Source organism: Suricata suricatta, chromosome 2 (assembly GCF_006229205.1).
Source record: "Suricata suricatta isolate VVHF042 chromosome 2, meerkat_22Aug2017_6uvM2_HiC, whole genome shotgun sequence".
Taxonomy (NCBI): Eukaryota; Metazoa; Chordata; class Mammalia; order Carnivora; family Herpestidae; genus Suricata; species Suricata suricatta.
Genome location: NC_043701.1, coordinates 3,029,030 through 3,053,448, shown reverse-complemented (window position 1 = coordinate 3,053,448; position 24,419 = coordinate 3,029,030). Strand labels below are relative to the sequence as shown.

The window sequence follows — 24,419 nt, the reverse complement described above, 5'->3', positions numbered from 1 at the left end:
CGCGGACCGCCTTTCTGCTCTGGGTCTTCCTGAGCAGTAGGGAGAGTGAAGCGTGAGGTCGTGAGGCGAGTTTGCGGGGTCGCCTGCACCCCGAGGAGGGGAGTGGTGGCCCTGGGCGGGAGCACGGACGGGAGGCTCTCGGGTGTTCTGGTGGCTGAGCAGCTGGTCTCTTTTTTGCACCCCAGAAGCTCTGAGATCGTTTAAATGATAAAACCAACTGTAATCTGGGAGTTGGTCTGAGAAAGGTCTGAAACTGGGGGAGGAATGGAAATGAGGTGCGAGTGCAGAGGGCGGCAGAATTGTAAAATATCCCCTACAACCTTGACCTCTAGCCTCACTCCCTTCCTGCCTCCAAACAGACCCTTCATACACGAGGTCACGTCAGCGTGTCCAGGCCTGTTTGTCCTCAGTTTGCCCCAGGCCTTGACTTCTCCTGACCGGCTTTTCCCGGGACGGATCCCTGGAAGGGGATGTAACCAAAGGCAAACACTGTGGCTGTCCAGCAACAGGCTTAGAAGATAGTTGATGACTGTGGATGGGTGTTCGGCCCTCGGCCGGAGCCACAGAAACTGGACTGTGTTCAGTAGCAACAGGGCCTCAGGCCAGTTGTATGAGCTCCGTGTGCCTCTGTGGGCATTGAAGACTGAGAGAGAGGGTACGCGTCCCCTGTGGTTCCGGAGTGTTCGGCTGGACCAGAGAGCCCGGGTGGCTCGGGGCTCAGGGCTCAGGCAGGGTGAGGGCGTGACGGAGTCAGGGTGGCAGAGGGAAGAGTCAACACCACTTGAGTTTGAACTTCTCTCTGTAGGCGATGGGGCTGGGCTGCTTCCCAGGCAGGGGCCTCGAGTACACCCCATGGATATGGCACGGGGCTCTCTCTCCGATTTTCAAAACTAATAAATCAAACCGAAACTGACATTCACCTGAATTCATATTTGATATCCTAGAAATTCCAAGTCGTTGGATTTTACTTACTTCAAAATAATGTAAATGCCAAATGATGCATCTTCTTTTTATGCTCCTACAAGACTCTTTGTCAGCAAAGCAACAAATCATGAAACTGTTTGTTATTAATTCCTTTTTTTTTTCCCTGAAAAATGAAACACTGTAAACATGTCTCACAGCCCAAACTGGGTCTTCAGATACTTGGACAATGGCTGCCTGGTTCCTGAGAAATCTTATGAATCTTTCCTCTACTGACGAGAACACTGACTTCTTTTTTCCTTCCTTCCCTTCCTTTGATGTCCTTTTATCAGTCTATCCATGTGTCCAGCTGTCTCTCTCTACCTCTGTCCATCCATCTATCCATCCATCTATACTTACCCATCTATCATCTGTCTATTCGACTGTCTGTCTGTCTGTCTGTATCTATCTCTACCTATGTATCTGTCCATCTATCCATCTGTCTATATCTATTCATCTATCATCTATCTCTCCATCTTTATGTATCCATCTATCCGTCCATCCATCCATCTCTATCCATCCATCCATCTATCCATCCATCCATCCATCTCTATCCATCCATCTATCCATCCATCCATCCATCCGTCTGTCTCTATCAATCCATCTATGTAGTCATCTCTATTTCTATCCCAATCTCTTTCTTTCCACTAGAAACACATTTAAAATAGACTTAATACACTTTGCTTAGCCTAACTGACTAGATTTCTTGGGGGCCATAATTCTTGTGGAAACTTAGCACCATCTCTCCAATTCTTCTAAAACATAATACAGTAAAAATTTACAGAAAGTGCTTAGCTTTTGCTTGAGAATTAGGTATTTAACACTGGAATTGGGGCGCCTGGGTGGCTCGGTCAGTTGAGCGTCCGGCTTCGGCTTAGGTCATGATCTCACAGTTTGCAGGTTCAAGCCCCACATCGGGCTCTGTGCTGACAGCTCAGAGCCTGGAGCCTGCTTCAGATTCTGTGTCCCCCTCTCTCTCTGCCCCTCCCCTGCTCACACACTCTCTCTCAAAATAAATAAACATTAAAGAATCTTTAAATAAATACAGAAGAATACAATATTATATTTACACTTCAATTAGCAACGGTCAGCATCATCTCTGTGTATTGAGAAGACCAGCAAGTGAGCACTGACCTCTGAACTCGTCTTGTTGGGTGGGGAAAACTTTGCATACGTTTGTATATCATTTTTCATGGTGATGATTTACATAACTGCTGTTTCAACGCCATTTTATTCAGTAATTTTAATCAGATTGTTAAAACTTCAGCATCACTTTTCAGAGATGAGACCTCTCCATCAGCCAATTACATAAGTGCTATAGACAGTCCGAGAAGTCCTCGGAAGGGAAAGCACGTGAATCAGAAGAGCCCTGTTGCTCGGCTTATGTCAAGTTCTCTCACATTTTATGTCTTCCCTTGTTTTAATTATGAACCTACTTGTTTTCATTACTTATTTAAATGACCAAATTAACATTTAAATAAAAACTTTTTGTTTCTTTAATGTATGCTCCCCTTTGATTTTATATAATCATTAGACTGTGGACTTTGAATTTTTATCTGTCTCTAAAAATTAATGAATTCTGACTCCTCGCAGAGAGGGACATAATTACAAGTATTTTTAGACCCTTTCCAGAATCAAGAGCAATGTTGGTGGGTTCGTGCTGTAGAGGAACTCTGGAATCTGGTTGAGATAGGAACTTGGGACCACGTTTTCCCTTTCTTTCTTCACCCAGGATGCTGGGCTTTCACACTTAGTGTTCACTTCACTTGATTCTGTTTCACTTAATTTCTATCAAGGGCTCTATGTGTGTTCTCACATCTGCAGGAGGAAGAAGCCCACTTCCTGGGCTCCTCCTGCCTGCTCACCACAGAACCCTGCCTGCTGGCTCCCGCGGGTGCAGGTGTGCCCCAGGTGGGATCCCACAGGTGCAGGTGCGCCCCTGGGTGGGCTCCGCAGGTGCAGATGTGTCCTTGGGTGGGCTCCCGCGGGTGCAGGTGTGCCCCAGGTGGGATCCCACAGGTGGTCTCTGGCAGGTGCAGCCACGCCCCAGGTGGGAGGGATCCCAGCCCGTGTCTGGTGGACCCACCCCCACTTCCCTTGCTGCCATCCTCTGGTCTGCACGCCCATTGAACTCTCTTGTTTGGCCCACAGCCTGGTCTTTCAAGCTAGAAGTCCAGGTTTCTGGCTTCTCTAGAAATATAGGAATATCTGGCAGCAGTGAGATGTCATTTTCTCAGACAGCAGAACTTGGCGAGGGGAGCAGGTCACAGCTGTCCGGTCCCCACAGCGACAGCGCTCCCTGACCTCCAGCCAGACTGGCCTCTGAATCTCCAACCCCCTGAGTCCAAGAGCAAAGGGATGGCATAAAAAGTCACCGTCTTTTGCAGGAACATTGTCTGTTCCAGTTTGGCACCTGCATCTGCAGGGCTCTGTCCAGCTGCTTCCCTCTGTCCCTGTTTCTTCCTCCCTCCTGTGTCCAGACGCATTTTCTTGTTGTTCCTCTTTCTTTCTTTTCCCCTCTTCCTCTTTTCTCCCCTACTTATTAAAAGAACATAAAGCAAAAATATTTTTTACTTATTTTTATTCCGTAGGGTACTTTTTTTCTTTTTAATTTTTAAAGTAGGTGAGTACAATGTTGTGTACGTGTGTCTTTAAAAGACCTAAAAAGAAAGGAGCTTAATTTTTCTGGCCCCGCACCCGCTATGCTGTGCAGGTTTCAGGTGGTCTGATGTCGTCCTGCTGTTACACCTGCAGTTTCTCATTTGTCATGGAAGCGTGTCCTCTGAGCAGTGCTAGGGGCTCCGCAGGCCCCGGCGGGACGAGGTCGGGGGTGGAGACGCGGATTAATGAAACAGTTCTACCTTTCCACCCGGATCTAGAAGAAGCAAGCATTTGTGTGACACCTGTGCTGCCGTAGAGGCAGGAAGGAGAGACGAGGGTTGATGTCAGCAGTGGACAGAGGCACAGAGAGGGACCCTCAGCAGCCCCTGAAAGGAGAGGACGTTTGAGGACACGCGGAGGTGGCGGCCCTGCTGCTCCCCGAGCAGGCTGAGGACTGAGCGCCTCGCGGGCAGCAGGTGGCCGGCCTCCAGCTCCCGTGCAGGTTGGTGGGAGCGGCCGGAAGGCTGTGGCTCAGGGCCCGGGAACAAGTCAGGGAGCACCACGCCCGGTGGTCTAGCCTTTACTCTGCAGGCAGCCCAAAGGGATGGGATTTTTGAGGTCAGCTCTGTGTTTTAGGAAGATAAAGCTAGAGCCCTGTGACGGGAGTGCGCAGGAGGGAGAGATTACAGGCGAGGAGTCCCTGTCACTGCTTCAGGCCCCGGGAGGCTGCACCAGGTCTCGGTGAAAGCGGCGCCTGGAGGACCAGGAGGGAGGAGTCCGAGCCCCGGCACGGAAGCACACGGGCAGTCGGACTGCGGTGCGCATGCGGCCGCGGGCTGCGTCGTCTGGGGCGCGGGTCCCTGACCCCCGAGTGGGGAGCGGTCAGGGCCGTGCAGTGGAAATCATGGCCAACTGAGGAAGGAGGGGGACGCTGCAAGGTGCTCGCAGGGGAGCACTTCCGCGTAAACGCCACCCACGTTGTATTTCACTGAAACCCGCGAGCGGCCGTACTTTATTCTTCTCACTTGACAGAGGCTTATGGAAGCTAAGGTGTCTTTTTCTGAGTCGCACAGCTGGGAGCTGGGAGCCTCCAGGGCGGAGCCCGAGCTGCGTCTTTTCTAGATGGCATAAGGGGTCTTGCAGCCAGCGTCCCATGGCCCAGGAGGGTGCCTCAGACTCCCACCGCGAGGCCACCGCGGCGTGACCTGGGGGCCACTACACCCGGCCCCGAAGTAAAGATTGCACCTGCAAAACGCTGCGTCAGGCCAGCCTAACGCAAAACCTGCTGACGCGACCGCGCGGGTTTCCCTGTGTTCAGGGTCAGAGCCTTTGCTGGGTGGCCCGTCCGCTCTGCTCTGACCAGCCGCACGTCCGAGTTCCCTCCGGCTCTCACGGCCGGTGCAGGAGCGGCGCCTGCTTTCGTCTCACGCCAAATTTAATGACATTTAGGTGCATCCCGGGCCCAGATGCAGACGGTGGCTGCCTTCTCCCAGGGGGGCGGGGGGGGGGCCTCCAGGTGCACACGCTCCCTCCCTCCTCACACGTGGGGTCGGGCAGCTCACCACACCCCTCTATCCAAGGCTGATGTGTGTTCCCTTAGAGGTGCACGGGGTGTCCCCGTAACTTGTGTGATCTCGGCACACGGCTTTGGTTTTATAGCTGCTGATCTTATGTATTTCCTTCTTTTCCTTTCTTTCATGGATATTTATGCTTCCTGCTCTCCATTTCTTTTCCATCACTTGATAATTTGGAGCATTCTATCATTCCATATCTTTCTTTCGGTAATGGCCACCTTTCCTTGCCTGCATTTATAATTACACAGATATGTATCTATTACATGAAACAAGACACCAGCCCTTGAGATTAAGTGTCTCACCAGCAACATGCCTACAATTCCATATGTACCGGCTTGTCATACATGTAGACTGATGTTTTTAAAAGTCAGGATAGGGGCGCCTGGTGCCTCAGTCACTTCAGTATCTGACTGTTGATTTCGGCTCAGGTCATGACCTTCTGGTGGTTTTGTGGGATCGAGCCCCCATCAGGCTCTGTGCTGACAGCACAGATGTCTGCTTGGGATTCTCTCTCTCTCTCAGCCCCTCTTCTCTCAAAAATAAACAAACTTTAAAAAATCAAGATAATGTTATTCAAAGTTATGTTATTGAGTATGAGTAAATAGCCTCAAATAACATGAAGTATAAACTACACACCAATCTCACCCACGAGTGTCGCTGCAAACATTGTCAAGGCAGTACTGGCGAGTGGAACTCATCATGTGTCAGAATTACGGTACGCTCTGAATCATGTACTCATGACGATGGCACTTACATATCAAGGAGTCAACCACAAAACCCATCGCAACTACATAACTGAAAAATCATTGATGATTACATCACAGACACTGAAAGCATAGCTGGTAAAGCCTATCAGCAACTGCTCATAAAATTTCTGGGCAAGATGAGAATGAAAACCCACTTAAATATGAAAAAACCACTTCCCATAAGCCAGCCAGCAGCGAAGAGCATTCTCAATGGCAAACAGGAAACCTGTGTCAATTACAGTCACTCACCGTCACTATTCATATTTAATGTGCTCTTGGAGAGAGCAGGAAATGCAGTCCACAAACAGAGTACATTGTGGGGAACTAGAAAATTAAAGAAGAATGTCTCCCTTTTCCGGGTAACATAATTCTATCGAGAAAATCTAAAAGATGTTAGTTTAAATGAGCTGTAATTAACAAGAAAAAATTTTCATATGGCTGAATACAAAACATATGTAAATAAATCAATAGCTCTATCTTCACGAACTTAAGTACCTAGAATATTCCATTCACTATATGAACTTAAGGACCTAGAATATTCTACTCACAATATGAACAAAAAGCAATGGTCCTTTAATAAATCTAAGAACGGCAATCTAAGACTTAACGCAAACTACAAAATCTTATTGAAGATTAGAATTCTACATGCAACAGAAATATCTTTCAAAATTAAAGATAAAGAAACTGGAGACAAAATCTGAGAGCATTCATTGGCCACACACTAATGCTCTGAGAAAGTGAAAGGAAGTTCTTTGGAGTAAGAAAGATTATACCGGATGAAAGTTTGGATCTACATAATGGAATGAGCAATGCCAGGAAAGGCAAATGTGGTCAACATGTAGCTAAGCTTTGGGTGGAAACTTAAAGAAAATGAATTGACTAGTCCTGAAAAAAATACATCTGTTTTCTTTTTTTTTAAATTTTTTCCTGTTTTTTATTTATTTTTGAGAGACAAAGAGAGACAGTGTGAGTAGGGGAGGATCAGAGAGAGAGGGAGACACAGAATCTGAAACAGGCTCCAGGCTCTGAGCTAGAGGTCAGCACAGAGCCTGATGTGGGGCTTGAACCCATGAACCGTGAGATCTGACCTGAGCCGAAGCTGGATGCTTAACCGACTGAGCCACCCAGGCTCCCCTGTTTTCTTTATATATACATATATAAGGGTCTTTTAAATGTGGTGAAAATGTCCAGCTCCTTTTAATATAAGACTTCTAATTCTTTTCTCCTATACTATTCATTGACTAAAATCCACTAACATATAGACATAAAATGTTTGGAACATACATGGTAGAATTTTCTTGAGCAGGACCTGCAGGATCAGAAATCTGACACAGTGCAGGGCACGTGATAACTACAGTATAAAGGGCAGGTGTCCTGTATCCTTATGTCCATAAGCTCCCTTATTACTCCTAGAGGATTCAAAGGTTGGTTTTAAGAAGACCCAGTTATAAGCCTTCTATGATATATGCTTTCAATATAAAGACACAGGTTAAAATTAAATTAATGTAAAAAGATACACCATTCAGACATTAACCAAGGGAAAACCTGAATGGTTATGTTAACATCAAAGAGACTACAGAAGAGTCCCTACTAGTAGAAATAAAAAGATACATTTCATAATGATAAAGGGGTCAGTTCTTTAAGAAGGCATAAGAATCCTGAAAGTGTATGCAGCCAGAATAGAGCTATGAGACTTGAAGCTGTAATTGGTTGAACCAAAACCAGAAGCGGACAAATGCATAATGAAAGTGGGAGACTCCAACGATCCTCTCTGAGTGGTTGATAGAACATGTAGGAAAACAGATCAGTACAGATTCCAAGGTCTTGAAAACATTGGTAACCAACTGAGCTAACAGACGTTTATAGATTACCCCGCTCACTGACAGCAGAAAACATTCATTCTCAGTGCACATGGAATGTTCACCAAAATTGATCAAAGTCTGGGCCATTAAACAAGGCTCAGTATATCTCAAAGGTTGGAAATTATACAGAGACTACTGTCTAGCAAATACATAATTAAACTAGAAATCAGTAGCCCAAAAAGACCTGGACTGTGGCCTGATGACTGAAAATTAAACAACCTGTTTTTAACAAATCAGCTGAAGAAGAAAATCACATGGGAATGTTTTGGAATGAAGGAAAATTAAGACAGGTAGAATCAAAAATGATGGTGTGCCGCTGGCAGCACTTAAAGGGAAATGTATTGCTTTGAGTGCTCCTTTATTATTAGATCTAAGGTTTCACCTTAAAAAGAAGAGAAATTACATGTAATTACACAGAAGAAAGGCAAGAAAGGGAAAAATCAACCATATGGAAAAGAAAAAATCGCAGGAAAAAAGAAACAAAACTCAAAACTGGTTTTTGAAAAAGATCCATGAAATTGATCAAGAACAAAGATAAAGGACAAAAACCAATCATAGAAACAGAAGAAAGTCCAATCAGTACAGGCTTGGAAAGGGTAATGGAAAATATTTGTAGTAGCCTTGTATCAATAACTTTGACAATGAAATGAGAAGAAATAAATGAAATGAAATAAATCCTTGAAAGATACAAATTATCACAGTTCACTAAGAATGAAATAGGGACCCTCAATAGTCCTATTTTGATGTATAAATTTGAATTAGTAGTCAAAATGTCCCACATATAGAAAATTCAAGATGCAAATAAACGACTTGACTGGTCAATTCTCCAAAACATTTAAGGAGTGCGTTATACCAGTTCTGTACAAACTCACAAAATAAATAGAAGAGGAGGAAGTACTTCCCAAGTCATTTATTAGGCCAGGACTTCCCCCAAATATAAACCAAACAAGGGTATTACCAGAAAAGAAAACCACAGACTAATTTCCGTTATGAACACAGGTGCAAAAATCCTCAACAAAATAGCAAATCGAGTTTAGCAGTATATAAAAGGGGTAATGCATCATGGCCAAAGAGAGTTTACCCAAGGAATGCAATTTTGGTTCAACATTTGAACATCAAACAATGTAATTAACCATTTTGACAGACTAAGAAATGCAAAACAGCGTAATTATCTCTGAAAATGCAGAAAAACCATTTGAGGTAATTCAAAACTCATTATAAAGCTCAACATCCATTATAAAAATTCTGAGCAAACTGGAAATAGACAGGGGCCTCTTCAATCTGGTGACAGACATGTACAAAAACACCCGTCATTAATACACTTCCTAGCGGAGACAGACGTCTTCTGCCTGAGATCAGGAAAAAGGCGAGGCGTCCACGTTCATGACTTCTATGGGGCATGATCCTGGCAGCTCTCGAGTGTGTAATTAGGCTATAAAAAGAAGCAAATGCATCCAATTAGGAATAAAAAAAAACCCTCTTTAGCCACAGAAAATATGATTAATAGAAAATTCTAAAGAATCTACCAAAAGAATTGCTATAACAATTAATGAAATTTAGCAAGGTTGCAGCAAGGTTTGGTCAAGGTACCAAAATCCATTCTCTTTCCGTATATTAGCAATAAACAACTGGATATTGAGACGTGTATATTTTACATATGCAAAACGTCAATAATGCTAAATGCTTAGGGATAAGCTTAATGAAATACAGGCAAGAGCTGTACACTGGAAACTACAGAGCGTTGCTGAGAGAAACTGAAGATTTCTTTTAGAAGCCCTCCTTTCAAGGAGCTTACATTCTACTGAAGAGGCCAGGCACTAAATACGATAAATAGGTTAAATGTACATTATTTTAATAATGAGTACGCGTCGGAAAAGGAGGGAGGAGGGTTATGAGAACTTGGAAGCCAGCCTGTTGAGATTTCTGGATGTCATGGCCACGGAAGGGAGGGAAGTTTTCACTTAGAAGGAGGCTTTTGAGAGGAAAGCTGACAGGTGACAGTCTAGAGCATTTCAAGCAAGAGGAAGACCAGGCATGAAGACCGGGAGGCGAGCAGGTGCCTGGCGTGCTCTGGGGGGTGTAGCCAGCAGCGTGGCTGGGGGGGAGGGGGTCAAGGAGCCGTAACTGGAGGTGGAGACCACGAAGTAGGCCCACTGCTCAGTGGGAATGTTGACTTTTTGTCCACTGTGATGGAAGCCAAGGGCGATGGCTTCGAGTCCAGGGCAAGGTGATGATTTTTCTACTGAAGAGCTGGCCCTGGTCCCAGCAGCTGGAGGAGACGGCAGGGGGCAAAGTTAGAGCCTGGGGACGCAGCCGGAAGGTTACTGCAGTGGCCGGAGCAGAGAGGCTGGTGCTGAGACCCGGGTGGTGGCAGGGGCAAGGGGAGCCTGTTCCGAATAGGCTTTGATGGTAGACCAACAGCGGTTTGTGCTTGGCTAGATGTGAGGGGTGTTAAGACGGAGGAGAGAGAGGAGAGCGAGGGGGTCGCCCTGAGCGCTGGGGGGGAGGGGCTGGAGGGAGGGGACAGAACGCACAGCAGTGTGATCACAGTGGAGAAGGCGGGGGGAGGGAGTGCAAGGGAAACAGCATTTTTGATTGTTTCATTTGTGCGAGATGAACCGTGTCGCATGAAGACATTTGTGGGAGGAGCCACAGTTGGTCATCTGCACACTGACCGACTTCCGGGTCGGCGTCTAGCCTGGCAAAGAAGCAAGCTGCAAAACGCTATGTAGAAGGCAGTTCAGTCTTTTAGGGATCAGTCTGCGGGGGCGCCTGGGGGGCTCAGTCGGTTGAGCGTCCGACGTCCGCTCAGGACATGATCTCACAGTCCATGGGTTCGAGCCCCACGTTGGGCTCTGTGCTGACAGCTGGGAGCCTGGAGCTGCTTCTGGTTTTGTGTGTGTGTGTGTCTCTCTCTCTCTGCCCCTCGCCATCTCGTGTTCTGTCTCTTTCTCTCTCTCCCCAAAAATAAATAAACGGTAAAAAAAAAATAAATTAGGGACCAGTCTGCTTCAAGTCAGCTTCCAAGTTTAAAGACAGAGGGGATAGGGGTTTGTGGGAAGGGATTATTGGTTTTCATCTTTACGTCTATTGATTTGTTTCCATAGATACAGTAAGTATTGCCTTGTTGAAATTTGGGGAAAAAATGAATAAAATGTGCAAAAGTATCAATTACCTGAATATTATTCAGCAAAGAAAGGATATTTCCATCTTTAACAGACTTTAGCGAATTTGCTGCATACAAAGTACATTAACAAGTTTTGAAAATGGCGCCAGCAAGCAGAGATTCACTGCAAGATTCTGAGCTATGTTATAATGTCACACTTTAAAATTCTTTGGTTTTCTTTTTCCCTTTTAGGAGTCATTAAGAGCCATCCGATATGAAATCTCTCCAGATAAGGAATATGCTCTGTTTTCATACAACGTGGAGCCTGTGAGTACCGCTCTTTTCTGTCTATAAAAAAATTGTTTCTCTCTTCTGAGACCCTATTACGTATTTTCCCTTGAACCTCCCTTCTTAGTGGTCTTGGAATCCTGAAACAGTTGGTGGGTCCTGAAGTAGTCTCTTTTTATGCCACACTGCCACCTAGGAGAGAAGAAAGGTATAAAAAATCCCTTTGGCAGAAAAAAAAAAAATCACTCCTTTTAGGGGCCATTTCATAGCATTTTCTTGCGGGAGATGGTGAAACGTCTTTTTATGAAGATTTATCTTACCCTTTTGTGCAGTTCTTTTTCTTGCCATTTTCTCAATCATGCCATAAATTCTATCCCGAGAACAAAAGACAACTGTCAGGTTCTCCCTAAACCGAAATAAAATGTTAATTATCTCCTTGTCGTCATAGTATTCTGGAGAAGGCTTGAAGTATCACTTTCATTATATAAATCCCTGTTCTTAACACTTCATATATGAGTCGCCCATAAAATTGCACCAGAAGTTTCTATAAAATCTCACCCTGGGCTTTATTGGCCATCTAAAACCAGCTCTTTCTTTTTCTTTTATTCTTTTAAAATACTCATAATTTAAAATTCATCTTGGCTCTTTAATTTTAAATAAGCTCGAAGGTGAAATTTATTTGTATCAGTGAGGCAGGTGCTCCACTTATAAGAGGTTAGCAGCTTTAAAAATGTGCGTTTGTGGAACTTTATTCTCTGGCAGGTAAAATCTGGAATTCCAAAGCCTTCCCGTTTTTCTGAGACCATGCTGTCCAGGGCTTGGTGACGCTTCTGGGAGCTCGAAGGGGACCTGGGTTTTAAGTCAGGTCTGCACACGTTCTCGGTGGGGGTTGGGAGGCTCCTGCCCCAGCGGGAGAGCGCCAGCTTGTGGAATTCATCCCCCCGGAGTAACGGGGGGGGCTGGTTTGCATGGAGGTCCAAGTCCAATCCTAGAATTTTTAGAATTCCTTTTAAAAATTATTTGACAACGGGATTATTTATTGGAGAGTTCCATCTTTTCCCTCAAAATGTAGATCTTTTAAGAAACTCTGTCTTCACTCTTCCACTTCCTGGGATTTTTTAACATCCCTTAAGTTTTCCTTGTTGCCATCTGCCCCCTTTGGAACAGCTGATTGCCTTTATCTATCTGATTAGGGGAGGTCGGGGAACGGGACATGGCAGAAGGCGACCCTCAGCCTCGGGCTCTGTGAGTCCTGTACCCCGCCCCGTGCTCACCTGTGATGGACAGGATGTGCGTGGGTCACGGAATGGTGCCGCTCCTGTCACAGAAACTACCAAAAACATCATCCCTGGTCTTGAATAAGAGGAAAAACCTCAGCAGGTCCCTGAAGGACTCTCCTGGGGAAGGGGTGATCTTTGTCCCGGCTTTGTCTGGGAGACACACAGCCAACACCCACGCCAGGAAGGCATAGGGAGACAGATACCAGGTCGTCTTACGAGAGCATCATTTCACAATGGGAGCGTCTCCACCAGGGGACGGATCGCCTTTTTCTTAATGAGCTTCCTGCTTCTAGAAGCCTCCAGCACAACGTCTAGAGTTTGTTCTCCCAAATCTTACAGAAGAGATTCCCCCATTTGCTCCTCGGGGGGACGTGGGCACATCCCTGATTCTGTGGTTCTGTGCGTGGTAGAATTCTCCACTGGGTTTCCTTGTCTTTCCTGATGCTCCTTCTGAACGAGTGCCGTGGGCTCATTCTTTTGGTAAAGAACACTTTACAGAACGTGAGTCTTCACCACGTGAATGCTGGCGGTACACAGGAGCTTTGAAGGAACACTTTCTCAGCACATGGTGTCCATTGGCCTTTGGGGTAGGACCATGTTGCAGTAGGGAAAATGTAAGAAATTAGGAGTGGATTCAGTGAACTATAAACCTAATTTAAGTATTGAAAATTAAGTATTGTATGCTATGTAAAAATTCTATGGAAATGGACACTTTAAACTTGGAGGAGCACCGCTCCATGGATTTCAAGCAGTGAGCAGTCAGCACACGTACGGCTTCTCCTGTGGGAAACGTCAGCCCGCTGCAGGACGACTTGGAGTTGGGTGTTAGGCGTAACTTCCCAATGGATAAATCAAGATGCAGATATTTTTAGGAAAGGGGGTGGGTTGCGAGGGGAGGGCCTGGGTCTATAATTCGGGGGGAAGGAAAGCAAACCAGGACTTCTGACTTGGTCTTTCGGGGCTATGTAATTATTCCTGGATATTCAAGAAAAGGAGAAGTTTCCCTATTCACATAAATCTAAGAACTCTATTAAACAAAACTAAACAGGTTTCCTTACCAAGGATTCTGGGGAAGCCCTTCTCTGTTTTCATGTGGGTTATACAGCGTTTCCCAAGTAGGCTTTGCGGTACGTGAGTCCTGTCTCATGGCAGGGACGCTGGAATCCGGTGCTTGGACCCAGGTCTATCACAGCCTTGTTGGTGGGTTTCAGAGGCAGCCAGGACCCCTTGAATCTAGGAATCAGCTCAACTTCTCATTGAAAAGACTGTCATAAAAAGTACTTTTGTAGCAACCAACTCTCCAGCTACTGGGCATGTCTCATGTAATCGCATAAATGTTTCATTTGCAATAAAATTTCAGTGTGTTGGGTCCCAGCTCCGTGCAAAATATCCAGACATTACACTTGTGTTAGGGAAACAGCCGTCCCTCCGACCGCTCCTCTCTGGGCCTGCCCACCGCGGACTTGGAAACCCAGCCGTCGGGCTCAAGGGCTTGTCTGCAACAATCAGCTGCCGCTTTGCAGGCCGGCTTCTCGCCTCCACAAGGGGTCAGGGGGCGTCTAGCCGTGCTCAGGTGGGGACCGGAGGGGAGAGCCCAGGGAGAGCACTTACCTGGACTTTGGATACAGATAGTCAGGCAGTGTCTTGAGGACCTTAAGGTTGTAGGAGAGACACTTCAAGTGTCCTTGTTACCATTTCTCTTGTGCGTCTTCCTCTCATTGACTCAGGCTCACTGCCGCGTTGCTGGACGTTGTTGGACTTGTGTGCCCCAGTTTACACTGTCAGCTATGCAAAGGGAGGCCTTCTACCTCCCGTCTCCCCCCAGTCCTCGCACAGCGGGTCCACAGGACAGCCCCACACGGGCAGTTTGGGGGGCAGTCTCCCTCATCAGAGCCACAGGCAGGTGGAGCCCAGAGTGCCAGCAAGACCGCAGTCGCAGTGGGCCACACCTTCAGGGTCCTGCCCTGTTGATGAGAAACACATCGCTGGGCTCCGCCCACTCGTGAGGCGAGGGCGTCCCCCTGGGGCTGCAGGTCGTTGGGAGCCCTTCAGAGGCTGCCTGTCGCACCGTGTGCAAGAAAGCTTGGTCCCACATGTCTGTGCAGCACTTGGTGACCCTGTGGTCCACTGCAGGACAAAATACACCTGGCAGGAGTGTGATAACCTGTTTCTTCCCTGGCCCTCGATGTCCCGAGAAGCCTGGGGGGGTGGGGGGCTGTGCTGGGGCCGGAGCACCGAGCTGTCACACCCCTCCACCCAAGTGACTTCCTGATGGTCGAGGGAGGGGGGCCCACCACTTGAGGTTTTCATCAGCGAAGTGGGGATGCTACCGCGTGGCGCTTTAGTGACTCGGGGATGTCACAGATACCAGTTTTGGATCACAGCCCGCCTGTCTGGGTTACGCCACAAGCCAGTGACTCACACCGGACGACGCCTACCCCCGTCTTGACACACGGGCTTCCCCACCTCTGTAATTTCTTGTTATCGTTTTATTTGTATCATATTTTCAAGCTCAGTGGCAGAAAGATGCATACATCCATGCAAGCATCGTACTACTATGATCCTCTTAGGAACCCGAGCAAAAACTTACTCATTTTTTTAATACTACTTCCAGAATCTCGAATTTAGCACTAAAATCAGAATGCAGAGAGAAGTCATGGGGCCATTAAACGTGGACGTATGTCTTGTGGTTTCCTGGTACACATCTTAAAGAGCTTTTTAAAGTTTTGTGCTGGAGAAGGAAACTGTACAAAGAAATATTACATTCTTTTGTTCTTCTAAGGATTACATATTAGTAGTTAATGGTGACACCACTCACTAGTTGGGGAAGTTAATCAAGTCATTGGCTGTTCTGAGAGCACATGGTGGTTCCCAGAGCCAGCAGGTGGCCGGGTCTTCGGTCTCCGGCCTCGTCTTGAGCCCCCGCTGGTGTCCATGGCACAGAGGTTAGGGGACTGAGCTGGGACACGTCCCTTCACCCGCAGGCAGAAAGTGGGGTTTTTCCTGAGTCTCTAGCAATTTAAACTTCTGCACCGTCTCTCGTGTGTTTCACTCAGGGGGGACGATAATGCTGTGTCACAACGGGAAGCATCATGGTCCCTGAGCTTCCCGGACCCCGTCCCTCAGCCGTCCACCTCTTGGGGCTCACCTCCCCGAGCCTGCGGGTTTGCCCTGCTCAGACCTGAGAAGCGGGGGAGGGGCGTGACACTGGGCTTTTCACTGCAGAAATCTGAAGCAGTTCCACCTGGGATAAATCCCTGCCCGCTTCCTGTCCTTGGAGTGAGTTTCCATAGCCCACCTTGCCACCGCAGGCACCATGAACTTGTACTTCAGGTGAAGCTTGAAAGCACTCAAACACGGACAGGCCTGATCAAGCACATTTGGTGTGAGCATCTTCAGCACACCTGTCCAGTGCAGTTACCCATCACCCGTCTCTATTAGACTTAGCTTTTTTTTTTATGTTTGTTTATTTTTGAGAGAGACCGAGACAGAGCACAAGCCGGGGAGGGGCAGGGAGGGAGGGAGGCACAGAATCCGAAGCAGCTCCAGGCTCCAAGCTGACGGCACAGAGGCCGACATGGGGCTCGAGCCCACAAACTGTGAGATGATGACCTGAGCCAAAGTTGGACGCTTAACCGACAGAGCCACCCAGGCGCCCCTATGAGAGTTAGCTTTTAAGCAATAACTTGAGACTTTGTAAACAAAAGGGGTTAGCTGTAGTTGTTGGCCCCACATTCATGGGCTCACTCTGTTACAAATTAATTCGTGTAACTCATGGAATTCTGCATATGTAACTCATGGAATTCTGCGTATCTGACTTCCTGCACCGCAACCAGTAACACTGTAGTCACCGCCTGGCCGGCTGCCCTCCCTCCCTCCTGAGAAGCACCGATGAAATCTCTGCCCGCGAGCACCCAAGGGAGACGTGTCTCCTGATTCTCTGCCTGTTGCTAGATCTTTCCGCTTTATCTGAGACCTTTTCTGGGCCCAGCCCGGGACCCTGCAGGCCCTGTGGCTCTTGCCTGACAGATGCCCTGCGCATCTCCAAGCACCAGGACGGTCGGCATTGCAGGGAGCGCCCCGCCATCCCCACAGCACCCCCCCCTCCCCTGCCCCCCGTCCCCATCAGACCAAAGAGCAGAGCCTCGGCCCTGGCGTTCTCTGCGCTGCGCGCGGGCACGCAGCGAGGCTGGCCTTCCGGTGAGTTCTCCCGCTCTTCGTCAGGGCCCACAGGTGCCCTGGCCCACCCTAGACCCCTCCCAAGATTTCTCTGTGATTCAATCCGGTGTTTCCAGTCCGACCATCTTCCCCAGAGTTTGTGGAATGCGTTGGCCTCGTTGCTCCGTGAGCGCCCTGGCAGCTTGCCTGCGGAAGGCCTGGTTCCCTGCTGCCCCCGCCAGTGTGGTGGAAAATCGTCATTCGGGGCTTGAAACACGAGTTTTCACACTGCACACCTCGGACCCCGCGCACGAGTTCCACCAGCTTGTGAAACCCAACAAGGCACCGTTCTTGCCAAACGGTGTAAGGGCCACGCCAGCGCGAGGCCACGCCCCCTCTCCCCGGGCCTCCTGCCTGGTGCCGGGTGAGCATGACCCTTCCTCGTCTGCAGGCTCCTCGCGCCTTCGGGCGGATCGGGTGTTGTGTTTGTGTCGTGGTAACACAGAACCGGCTCAAAACATGCGCACACACAGAATGCGGGCATTTTGCTTCGCCTGTGTGCCTTTCTGTCAGGTTTTGGAGCCACATTGAAAAGCACAAAACTGAGCCCAGGAAAAACGTGGCTCAAACAGTGATGCTTTTCACATCAAAATGCAAACATTGTTAGGGTAATTTGTATGTGTGAGAGAGTGTGCAATTGTGTGAATGGGAGTGCCTGTAATTGTGTGTGAGTGTGAGAGTGTGTGCAATTGTGAGTGAGTGTGTGTATGTGTAATTGTGTGTATGTTCGTGAGCGTGTGTGACTGTGTGTAATTGTGAGTGAGTATAATTGTGTGTGAGTGTGAGAGTGTGTAATGTATGAATGTGAGTGTAATTGTGTAGATGTGAATGTGAGAGTGTGTGTAATTGTGAGTGTGAGAGAGTGTGTAATTATGCGAATGTGAGTGTCTGTAATTGTGTGAGTATGAGAGTGTATGCAATTGTGAGTGAGTGTGTGTATGTGTAATTGTGTGTATGTTCGTGAGCGTGTGTGACTGTGTGTAATTGTGAGTGAGTATAATTGTGTGTGAGTGTGAGAGTGTGTAATGTATGAATGTGAGTGTGTGTAATTGTGTAGATGTGAATGTGAGAGTGTAATTGTGAGTGTGACTGAGTGTGAGTGTAATTATGTGAATGTGAGTGTCTGTAATTGTGTGTGAGTGTGAGAGTGTGTGCAATTGTGAGTGAGTGTTTGTATGTGTAATTGTGTGTATGTTCGTGAGCGTGTGTGACTGTGTGTAATTGTGTCTGTAATTGTGTGTGAGTGTGAGAGTGTGTGCAATTGTGAGTGAGTGTGTGTATGTGTAATTGTGTGTATGTTCGTGAGCGTGTGTGACTGTGTGTAATTGTGAGTTAGTATAATTGTGTGTGAGTGTGGGTGTGTAATTGTATGAATGTGAGTGTGTAATTGTGTAGATGTGAGTGTGAGAGTGTGTGTAATTGTGAGTGTGACTGAGTGTGAGAGTTTGTAATTATGTGAATGTGAGTGTCTGTAATTGTGTGTGAGTGTGAGAGTGTGTGCAATTGTGAGTGAGCGTGTGTATGTGTAATTGTGTGTGTGTTTGTGAGCATGTGTGACTGTATGTAATTGTGAGTGAGTATAATTGTGTGTGAGTGTGACTGAGTGTGAGAGTGTGTAATTGTGTGAATGTGAGGGAGTGTGTGAGAGCATGTATGTGTAATTGTGTCCGTGTGTGTGGGCGTGTGTGTGTAATTGTGTGTGTGAGTGTGTGTGAGTCTGTGAGTGTCTGTGTGCGCGCTGCTCCAGCAACAGGGGCGACAGAGGCTCTAACGTGCCGGAAGCCCCGTCTGTGGGTGGCAGGTGAAGACGAGTACTTCTGAGCACCGTTTCCGTAGGGGCTGGAAGTGTCTGCGTGGTGCGGTGCTGCAGGATGGGCCCGTGTTTGTGTCCCCACAGGCAGAAGCGCCGTCCCCAGGGGCCCTGCTGGGTGGCGGGGCCGCAGTGGCCTGGTGGCTGGCCGCTTTCTCTCTGCTTCGCCTCTTGCTCCCCGTCCAGACTGGGCTCTGCAGGCGGCCACATGCTCTTTCGGCCTGAAGTGAGGTCAGGTCGGTCTCCCGGCGCCGCGGCTCTCCCGGCAGGCCGCGCGTGCCCGCGTGTTACGGAGGCCTGAGGCCTGCGTGGCCTTGTGCGCCTGCTCTGTCCGGCGCGGTGCCTTCTCTGCGCCTCTAACGTTGCATGCCCCTGCCGACCCCAGGGCCTTTGAACTCACTGTGGTCCCTCCAGAACCTTCTGGCTTCTGGGAAAGGGCCCCTCTTGTGGTGGAGGAAGGAAGCGGGAGATGACCGAAGACAGCGGGAGCAGCTGGGGGACTGGCGGGCTCGTTGGGGGTCCCACGCCTGGACCAGCCAGGGCCACAAACATGGTAGGTAGTGAAGTTGGGGGTCAAAGGTGTTTCCGAAGGAGCACTTTTTTTGAGGACCCACGGACACTCTTGGGGTCGTGGAGGGGAGTGAGGCCAGGAGGGACCAGCAGTAGGAAAGGCGGGTCTTCAGTTGGGCCAGAGGTCTGCGGTGGCGCTGGGTGCAGAAGGAGCGTGCATCTGTGGGCACATGCAGTGCCTGCTGCGGTCGGTGTCCGTGGCAGCCACGGGGCAGTGGGAAGGCGGGAGCCACCAGGTGTCCCCGAGGCGTGCCGGGGTCGAGGGAGAGGGGGCAGGACCTGCTGCCAGGTTGGGTGTACAGACTCTGCAGCAGCGGGGCATCGAGACCCGCCACACGCCAGGCATTGGTGAAGGCCGGGGGCAGACGGACAGCGCTCCTGGGAGACCAAGGACACATATGAAGCTAACCGGGCAGGCGTGTGGGGGACACCGGGCCATGGCAGGTCCGAGATGCCAGGGCGGCTAAGAGACCGGCTCGGACAGCGGCCTGGGGAAAGGGGGCAGCAGTCACGTGACAACGGCCACTCCTGCACGCCTTCCCAGGAATCAGATCGAGTGAGCTGTGTGTCACTGGGAATAAAGGAAATGAAGAGGGGAAATGAGGTTTGCTGAGTGACACGGCGAGGTATTAAATAGAGAACACTTAATTGCTTTTATTATAAATGGCCACCATTGGAATGCAGTGAGGGGAGAAATGACTCAAATTCTTCCTGAAAGATCTGTTCCTCGGTCCCATTTAGGAGGCCATTATTGTTCGCTAGCTCGTTAGCAGCGATTACATGCAGGGACGCAAAGCTGATTGATACGGACCGAGCTATTGGGGGGCGGGGGGTCTTCCGAACAACAACGAGGCTTACAGACTTTCGCCAAAGATCATTATCTCCTATCCCTGCTGGGTGGTTGAAGCACTTTTCTGTTACTAAAACCTGGAAGGAATCCATCCATCTTGTACGTCAGGACCAGCTCCGTTTGTGATCTTGGGTTCCAACTGCTGTCGAGGAAAACACTCTAACAGAAGGTTCCGAGCATTCCAGCGGTATCACGCGCACGGCCGTGCTAGTTCCGTGGTAAAATTAGCGCGTGACCGGAAACAGGTCAGGTCATGCTTCAGCTTTTCCTCCCGCCGGCAGCCGGACAGCAGACAGACTTTGCAGAATGTAGTTTTTAAGAGTTTGTTATATTCCTGCTTCTTTCTTGGTGTTTTCTGCAAGAAGGATGCCGGATGATGTGACAAACCCCACGATGCGCTCCACGCGTGATACAGCACATGCCTTGGAAACGTGTATTTTATTAAACGACAGGTCTTAATTTTCTAACGGTCTTTTTCCGTCTTGCTGGGTTGTGCTGCTCCCGTGGGTGAAACTGGGCAAGGCCATCTCCGAGCGCCAGTCTTGTGACAACACGCGTGGACATCAAGGCCTGGCGGGTTTTACTGATGCATCTGCTAGGCTAGGACCTCCAGCCACGTCCGGGACCACAGTGTTAGAATCTGTAGAAATTAATGAGCAGCGGTGATGAGTTGCCTGCAGGAGCCTTAAACTGGGAGCCGCCCTGGGCCTCTCGGGGTCTCGTCTCTTCCTGGACGGTCGCACCCGTTTGCAGGACTTCCCGCAGGGGTGCTCGTGGGCGGGTGGGCAGGGGTGCATGGGAGGGGGCAGCCTTGTCCCCGTGGACATTGGGAAACGGAGCGGAGGAGTGTGCAGTGTTATTCCTCCAGCAGCCCTGCGATCTGTTACATAATTAAGAAATTATACCCTGGAAAGATGGCCATCCTTTTACGTGGAAGGAGCCCGAGCCAGGCCGGTCCATAGCGGAACATTCCACCTACCCCGCTCTCTGGGGCTTTGGGAATTCTGAATTTTTTTGGCGGCCACAACAGCTACGAGGGATAACTATCAAAAGAAGGAAAACCTTTTCATTTTCTTAACGTTGGAATGAAGAAATAAGAAAGGACAGAAGTGCCTGAGTAGATGTGGTGGACACTTTGCCTTGATTACATGACTTGGTGGATGAAGGGGGAATTAGTGAAGCCATCCCCTAGGTCAGTCTGCATAATGTCACAGTGATTCTAGCTGACGGCCCGCTCCGAAGGGACGAGGGTTGTGACGCCCGGGAGCACGGGGTCTTCCGAAAAGCCGGGGAAGGGATGCTAGTGGCAATCTGCCCTCGGAGTTGTCTCAAATGGAGTATCCATCACGTCCTCTCTGATGGGATCACTAGGGAGCCCAAGCGGATGCGGTGGGAGGGGCCAGCACCCCCCTGAGGGGCAGAGGGGCGGATGGGGAAGGGGGAGACAGGTCCTCAGTGAGTCCATTGTCTCCGAACCCCTAAGGAGAGAGGATCTGGGGGTGAAACCCAGAAAGGGTCAGGAACGCAGGAACGTGGGGACCGCTTCTGCATGAGTAGTTCTCTGTGCACAAGGAGGGGGATGAGGGGGACACTGTGGAGACAGGGGGCCACCAACAGGACCCCGGTGCCCAGCCACAACACCTGCATCCGCTGACCTCCCTTCCCAGCTCAGTGATGGCTGCCATCCTGCTGTGTGTGAGAGACAGGAGCCGACTGTCCGCTGCGTCTTCTTGTAAGAGCACCAGTGCCCTCGAAACAGGGGGAAGCCGTATGACCCCCTTTCACCTTCATTACTTCCTCTGGGGCCCGTCTCCAAATGGGGCCGCACTGGAGGCTAGAGCGGCCGTCCGAGACTTTGTCTGCGACTGAGGTTCAGGCTGAGCACTGCCCTCCCCCGGCCTCACCCTGCTTGGACTTCTGCCAGAACAAAGGTTGCTCGCCCCTCCCTCGCCTTTGCCTCTCCTGGCCCCTCACCCCCAGAGGTTCTTTGGGGTGCCTCTCCTTGGCCCTCCAGGGTAGGAGTGTGTCCGGCACAGGGAGTCTGAGGCCTGGACTCAGTCGCTTCTCTCCTTTCTGGGCACGCTGCCCCTGGGCAACCCGCCCTCTCCCTGCAATTCCTGCATCGCTGCCGCCCCAAAGGCGATCCGCTGACCGGCAGCAGGGGTCTGGCCAGAAAGGGTGTTAGATCCTCAGCCTCAGGTCCCTGCCCAAAACGTAAGGAATCAGACTCAGCCCCTTAAGATGTGGGTGTGGCTCGTCTGTGCACTGGAGTTGCAGACCTGGATCCCGGCAGCCACGGCTGGCCAAGAGGGCCCGCCTGTCTCCCCATCACACACTCTGCTGCCACCAGGGAGCCCCGAGGGACTCATGGGACTCTGTCCCCTCCGTCCCCTGAAAGTCCTGCCCCACCCTCCGAATCTCTCCCGGAGGAAGCCCTCCCTGACTCCGCAAGTGTTAGTAACGCCCACAGCCCTTCACGGTTGTCAGATCTCCCCTCCCCTAGACTTGGACACCTCCCGTGGAGCCCCGCCCCCAGAGGAGCCCCGCCCCAGCAGAGCCCCGCCCCCAGCAAAGCCCCGCCCCCCAGCGGCCGAACCTGGCCTCAGTGAGCCTGTGTTCGCTTCACAGACGAAAGCGCAGGGCCTTCACCTCCACAGGGTTCCAAGGTCACTGACGCCCACTCCCGTGGGGGGACGTTTGCCCACGTTGTCCACAGAGCCTCTCGCGGCCGTGAGCCATTTCAGCTTCACGATTTGAGTTCCTTAGCGGCACTTTTGCTGAGCGTGCAGGTCAGACATATGTTCTGGGAAGTGTCTTTTAAAGCCCTTCTTACCAGGGAGACTTGTAATGTCATAAATATTTAAGAGTGCTTTGCAGCTGATCTTGTAATTACTCAGCCCAGAGTACGTGTGGAAAGGCTGTCGTTGGTGGATTCTAGTTATGACAGGCCTCAACCCTTCTTGGATCTCTTCTTTGATTTTAGTGTGGAAGCATATTACATAAAACACGATTAAAAATTGAATTTTTGTTTTTCTAAGTGTTTAAATTTTTTTGGTATACAGTTCTCTGATTGATTAAAAATTTATCTTAAGTTTATGTATTTATTTTGAGGAAAAGAGAGGACCAGGGGAGGGGCAGGGGGAGAGAGAGAGAGAGAGAGAGAGAGAGAGAGAGAGAGAGAGAGAGAGTCCCAAGCAGGCTCTGCTGTGTCAGCACAGAGCCCAATGCAGGGCTCAAACTCACAAACTGTGAGATCGTGACCTGAGCCAAAATCAAGAGTCAGACTCCTAATGGACTGAGCCACCAGCCCCCCTGCCCAGTTCTCTGAGATCCTTCTTTTTAATCTTTTTTAAAAATTATTTTTAACATTTATTTATTTTTGAGAGACAGAGCATGAGCAGGGGAGGGCAGAGAGAGAGAGGGAGACACAGAATTCGAAACATGCTCCAGGCTCTGAGCTGTCAGTCCAGAGCCTGACGCGGGGCTTGAACCCACAAACCGCAAGATCATGACCTGAGCCAAAGTCAGATGCTTACCCGACTGAGCCCCCCAGGCGCCCGGTTCTCTGTGTTCTAAGGCCGGCGCAGGCTTGGGTGACTCTCTGCAGCAAGGAGATTACTGAACTGTTCGTCACCCCCAGAAACTCCCGTCTTTGAGGTCAGGCCCTCCTCACCTGCTGGGCTCCCAGCAGCCACCGATCTGTTTTCTGTCCCTGCAGTTTGACCTTTTCTGGAATGTCAAGTTAATGGCAACAAACAGTGTGTAACCTTCTGAGTGGCTTTAAAGAGAATCTTCTTGAGGCCAGATACGGAGGACACCTTAGGCTCCTTTGGAATCTTACTGGCTTCCCGTGTGGGCACGTCAAGCTTTCTGCCGTGAGGACTTACCTGCTTCCTCGTGGGGACGCGAGGCGCTGGGTTAAGCTGTGAAGCTGTCATTCCTGAGTTCTGGCAAGGCTGGGAGGTGGGGCAAGTACGGGAGGACAGAAGGACCTTTGTCACGTGTCACCTGCCTGGAGCAGCCAGGGCAGAGAACCCGGGAGGTGTGGTCTTCACCTTCACGAAGCAGGTGAAGACGGGCTGGTCCTCTGTGCTGTGTCCCCGAGAGGGAGCTGGGTGGTGACCAAGGAAGAAGGCATGGAGTGAGTGAGGCCAGGGTAACGCCCCGCCTCCAGGGCGCAGGCTCCTAGTCCAGAGGGCCGACTCCTTTCCCTGCTTGCTGGTGTCCGCTCACGTGTCCCACCAGACGCTCCCCTGCCCCCATCCCAGGGTGGTGGGATGCCCGTGTCACGACACGACACGGTGGTGGAGACGCAGCAGGGACCTCTGAGAAAGCTAGATGGACCTCGAGGGCGGCATGCTGAGCAAAATAAGTCAGGCAGAGAAGGACAGATACCGTATGTTGTCACTCATAGGTCTAACAGGAGACCAGGAGAAACCTAACGGAGGACCAGGGGGAGGGGAAGAGGGAAAGAGAGTTGGGGAGAGAGAAGGACACAAAACCTGAGAGACTATTGAATACTGAAAAGGAATGGACGGGGCAAGGGGGAGGGGA

The 24,419-nt window shown here is 49.8% G+C and overlaps 1 protein-coding gene across 3 annotated transcripts in view; it reads left to right on the top strand.

Annotated features, from left to right (window-relative positions):
• DPP6 (dipeptidyl peptidase like 6) overlaps nt 1-24,419 on the top strand; it is an 867,370-nt gene that overhangs the window by 617,234 nt on the left and 225,717 nt on the right. For all 3 annotated transcript variants that reach the window (XM_029921134.1, XM_029921141.1, XM_029921139.1), the window contains exon 5: nt 11,102-11,176. In XM_029921134.1, coding sequence (XP_029776994.1) covers nt 11,102-11,176 — 75 coding nt within the window. The remainder of the gene's footprint in view (nt 1-11,101; nt 11,177-24,419) is intronic.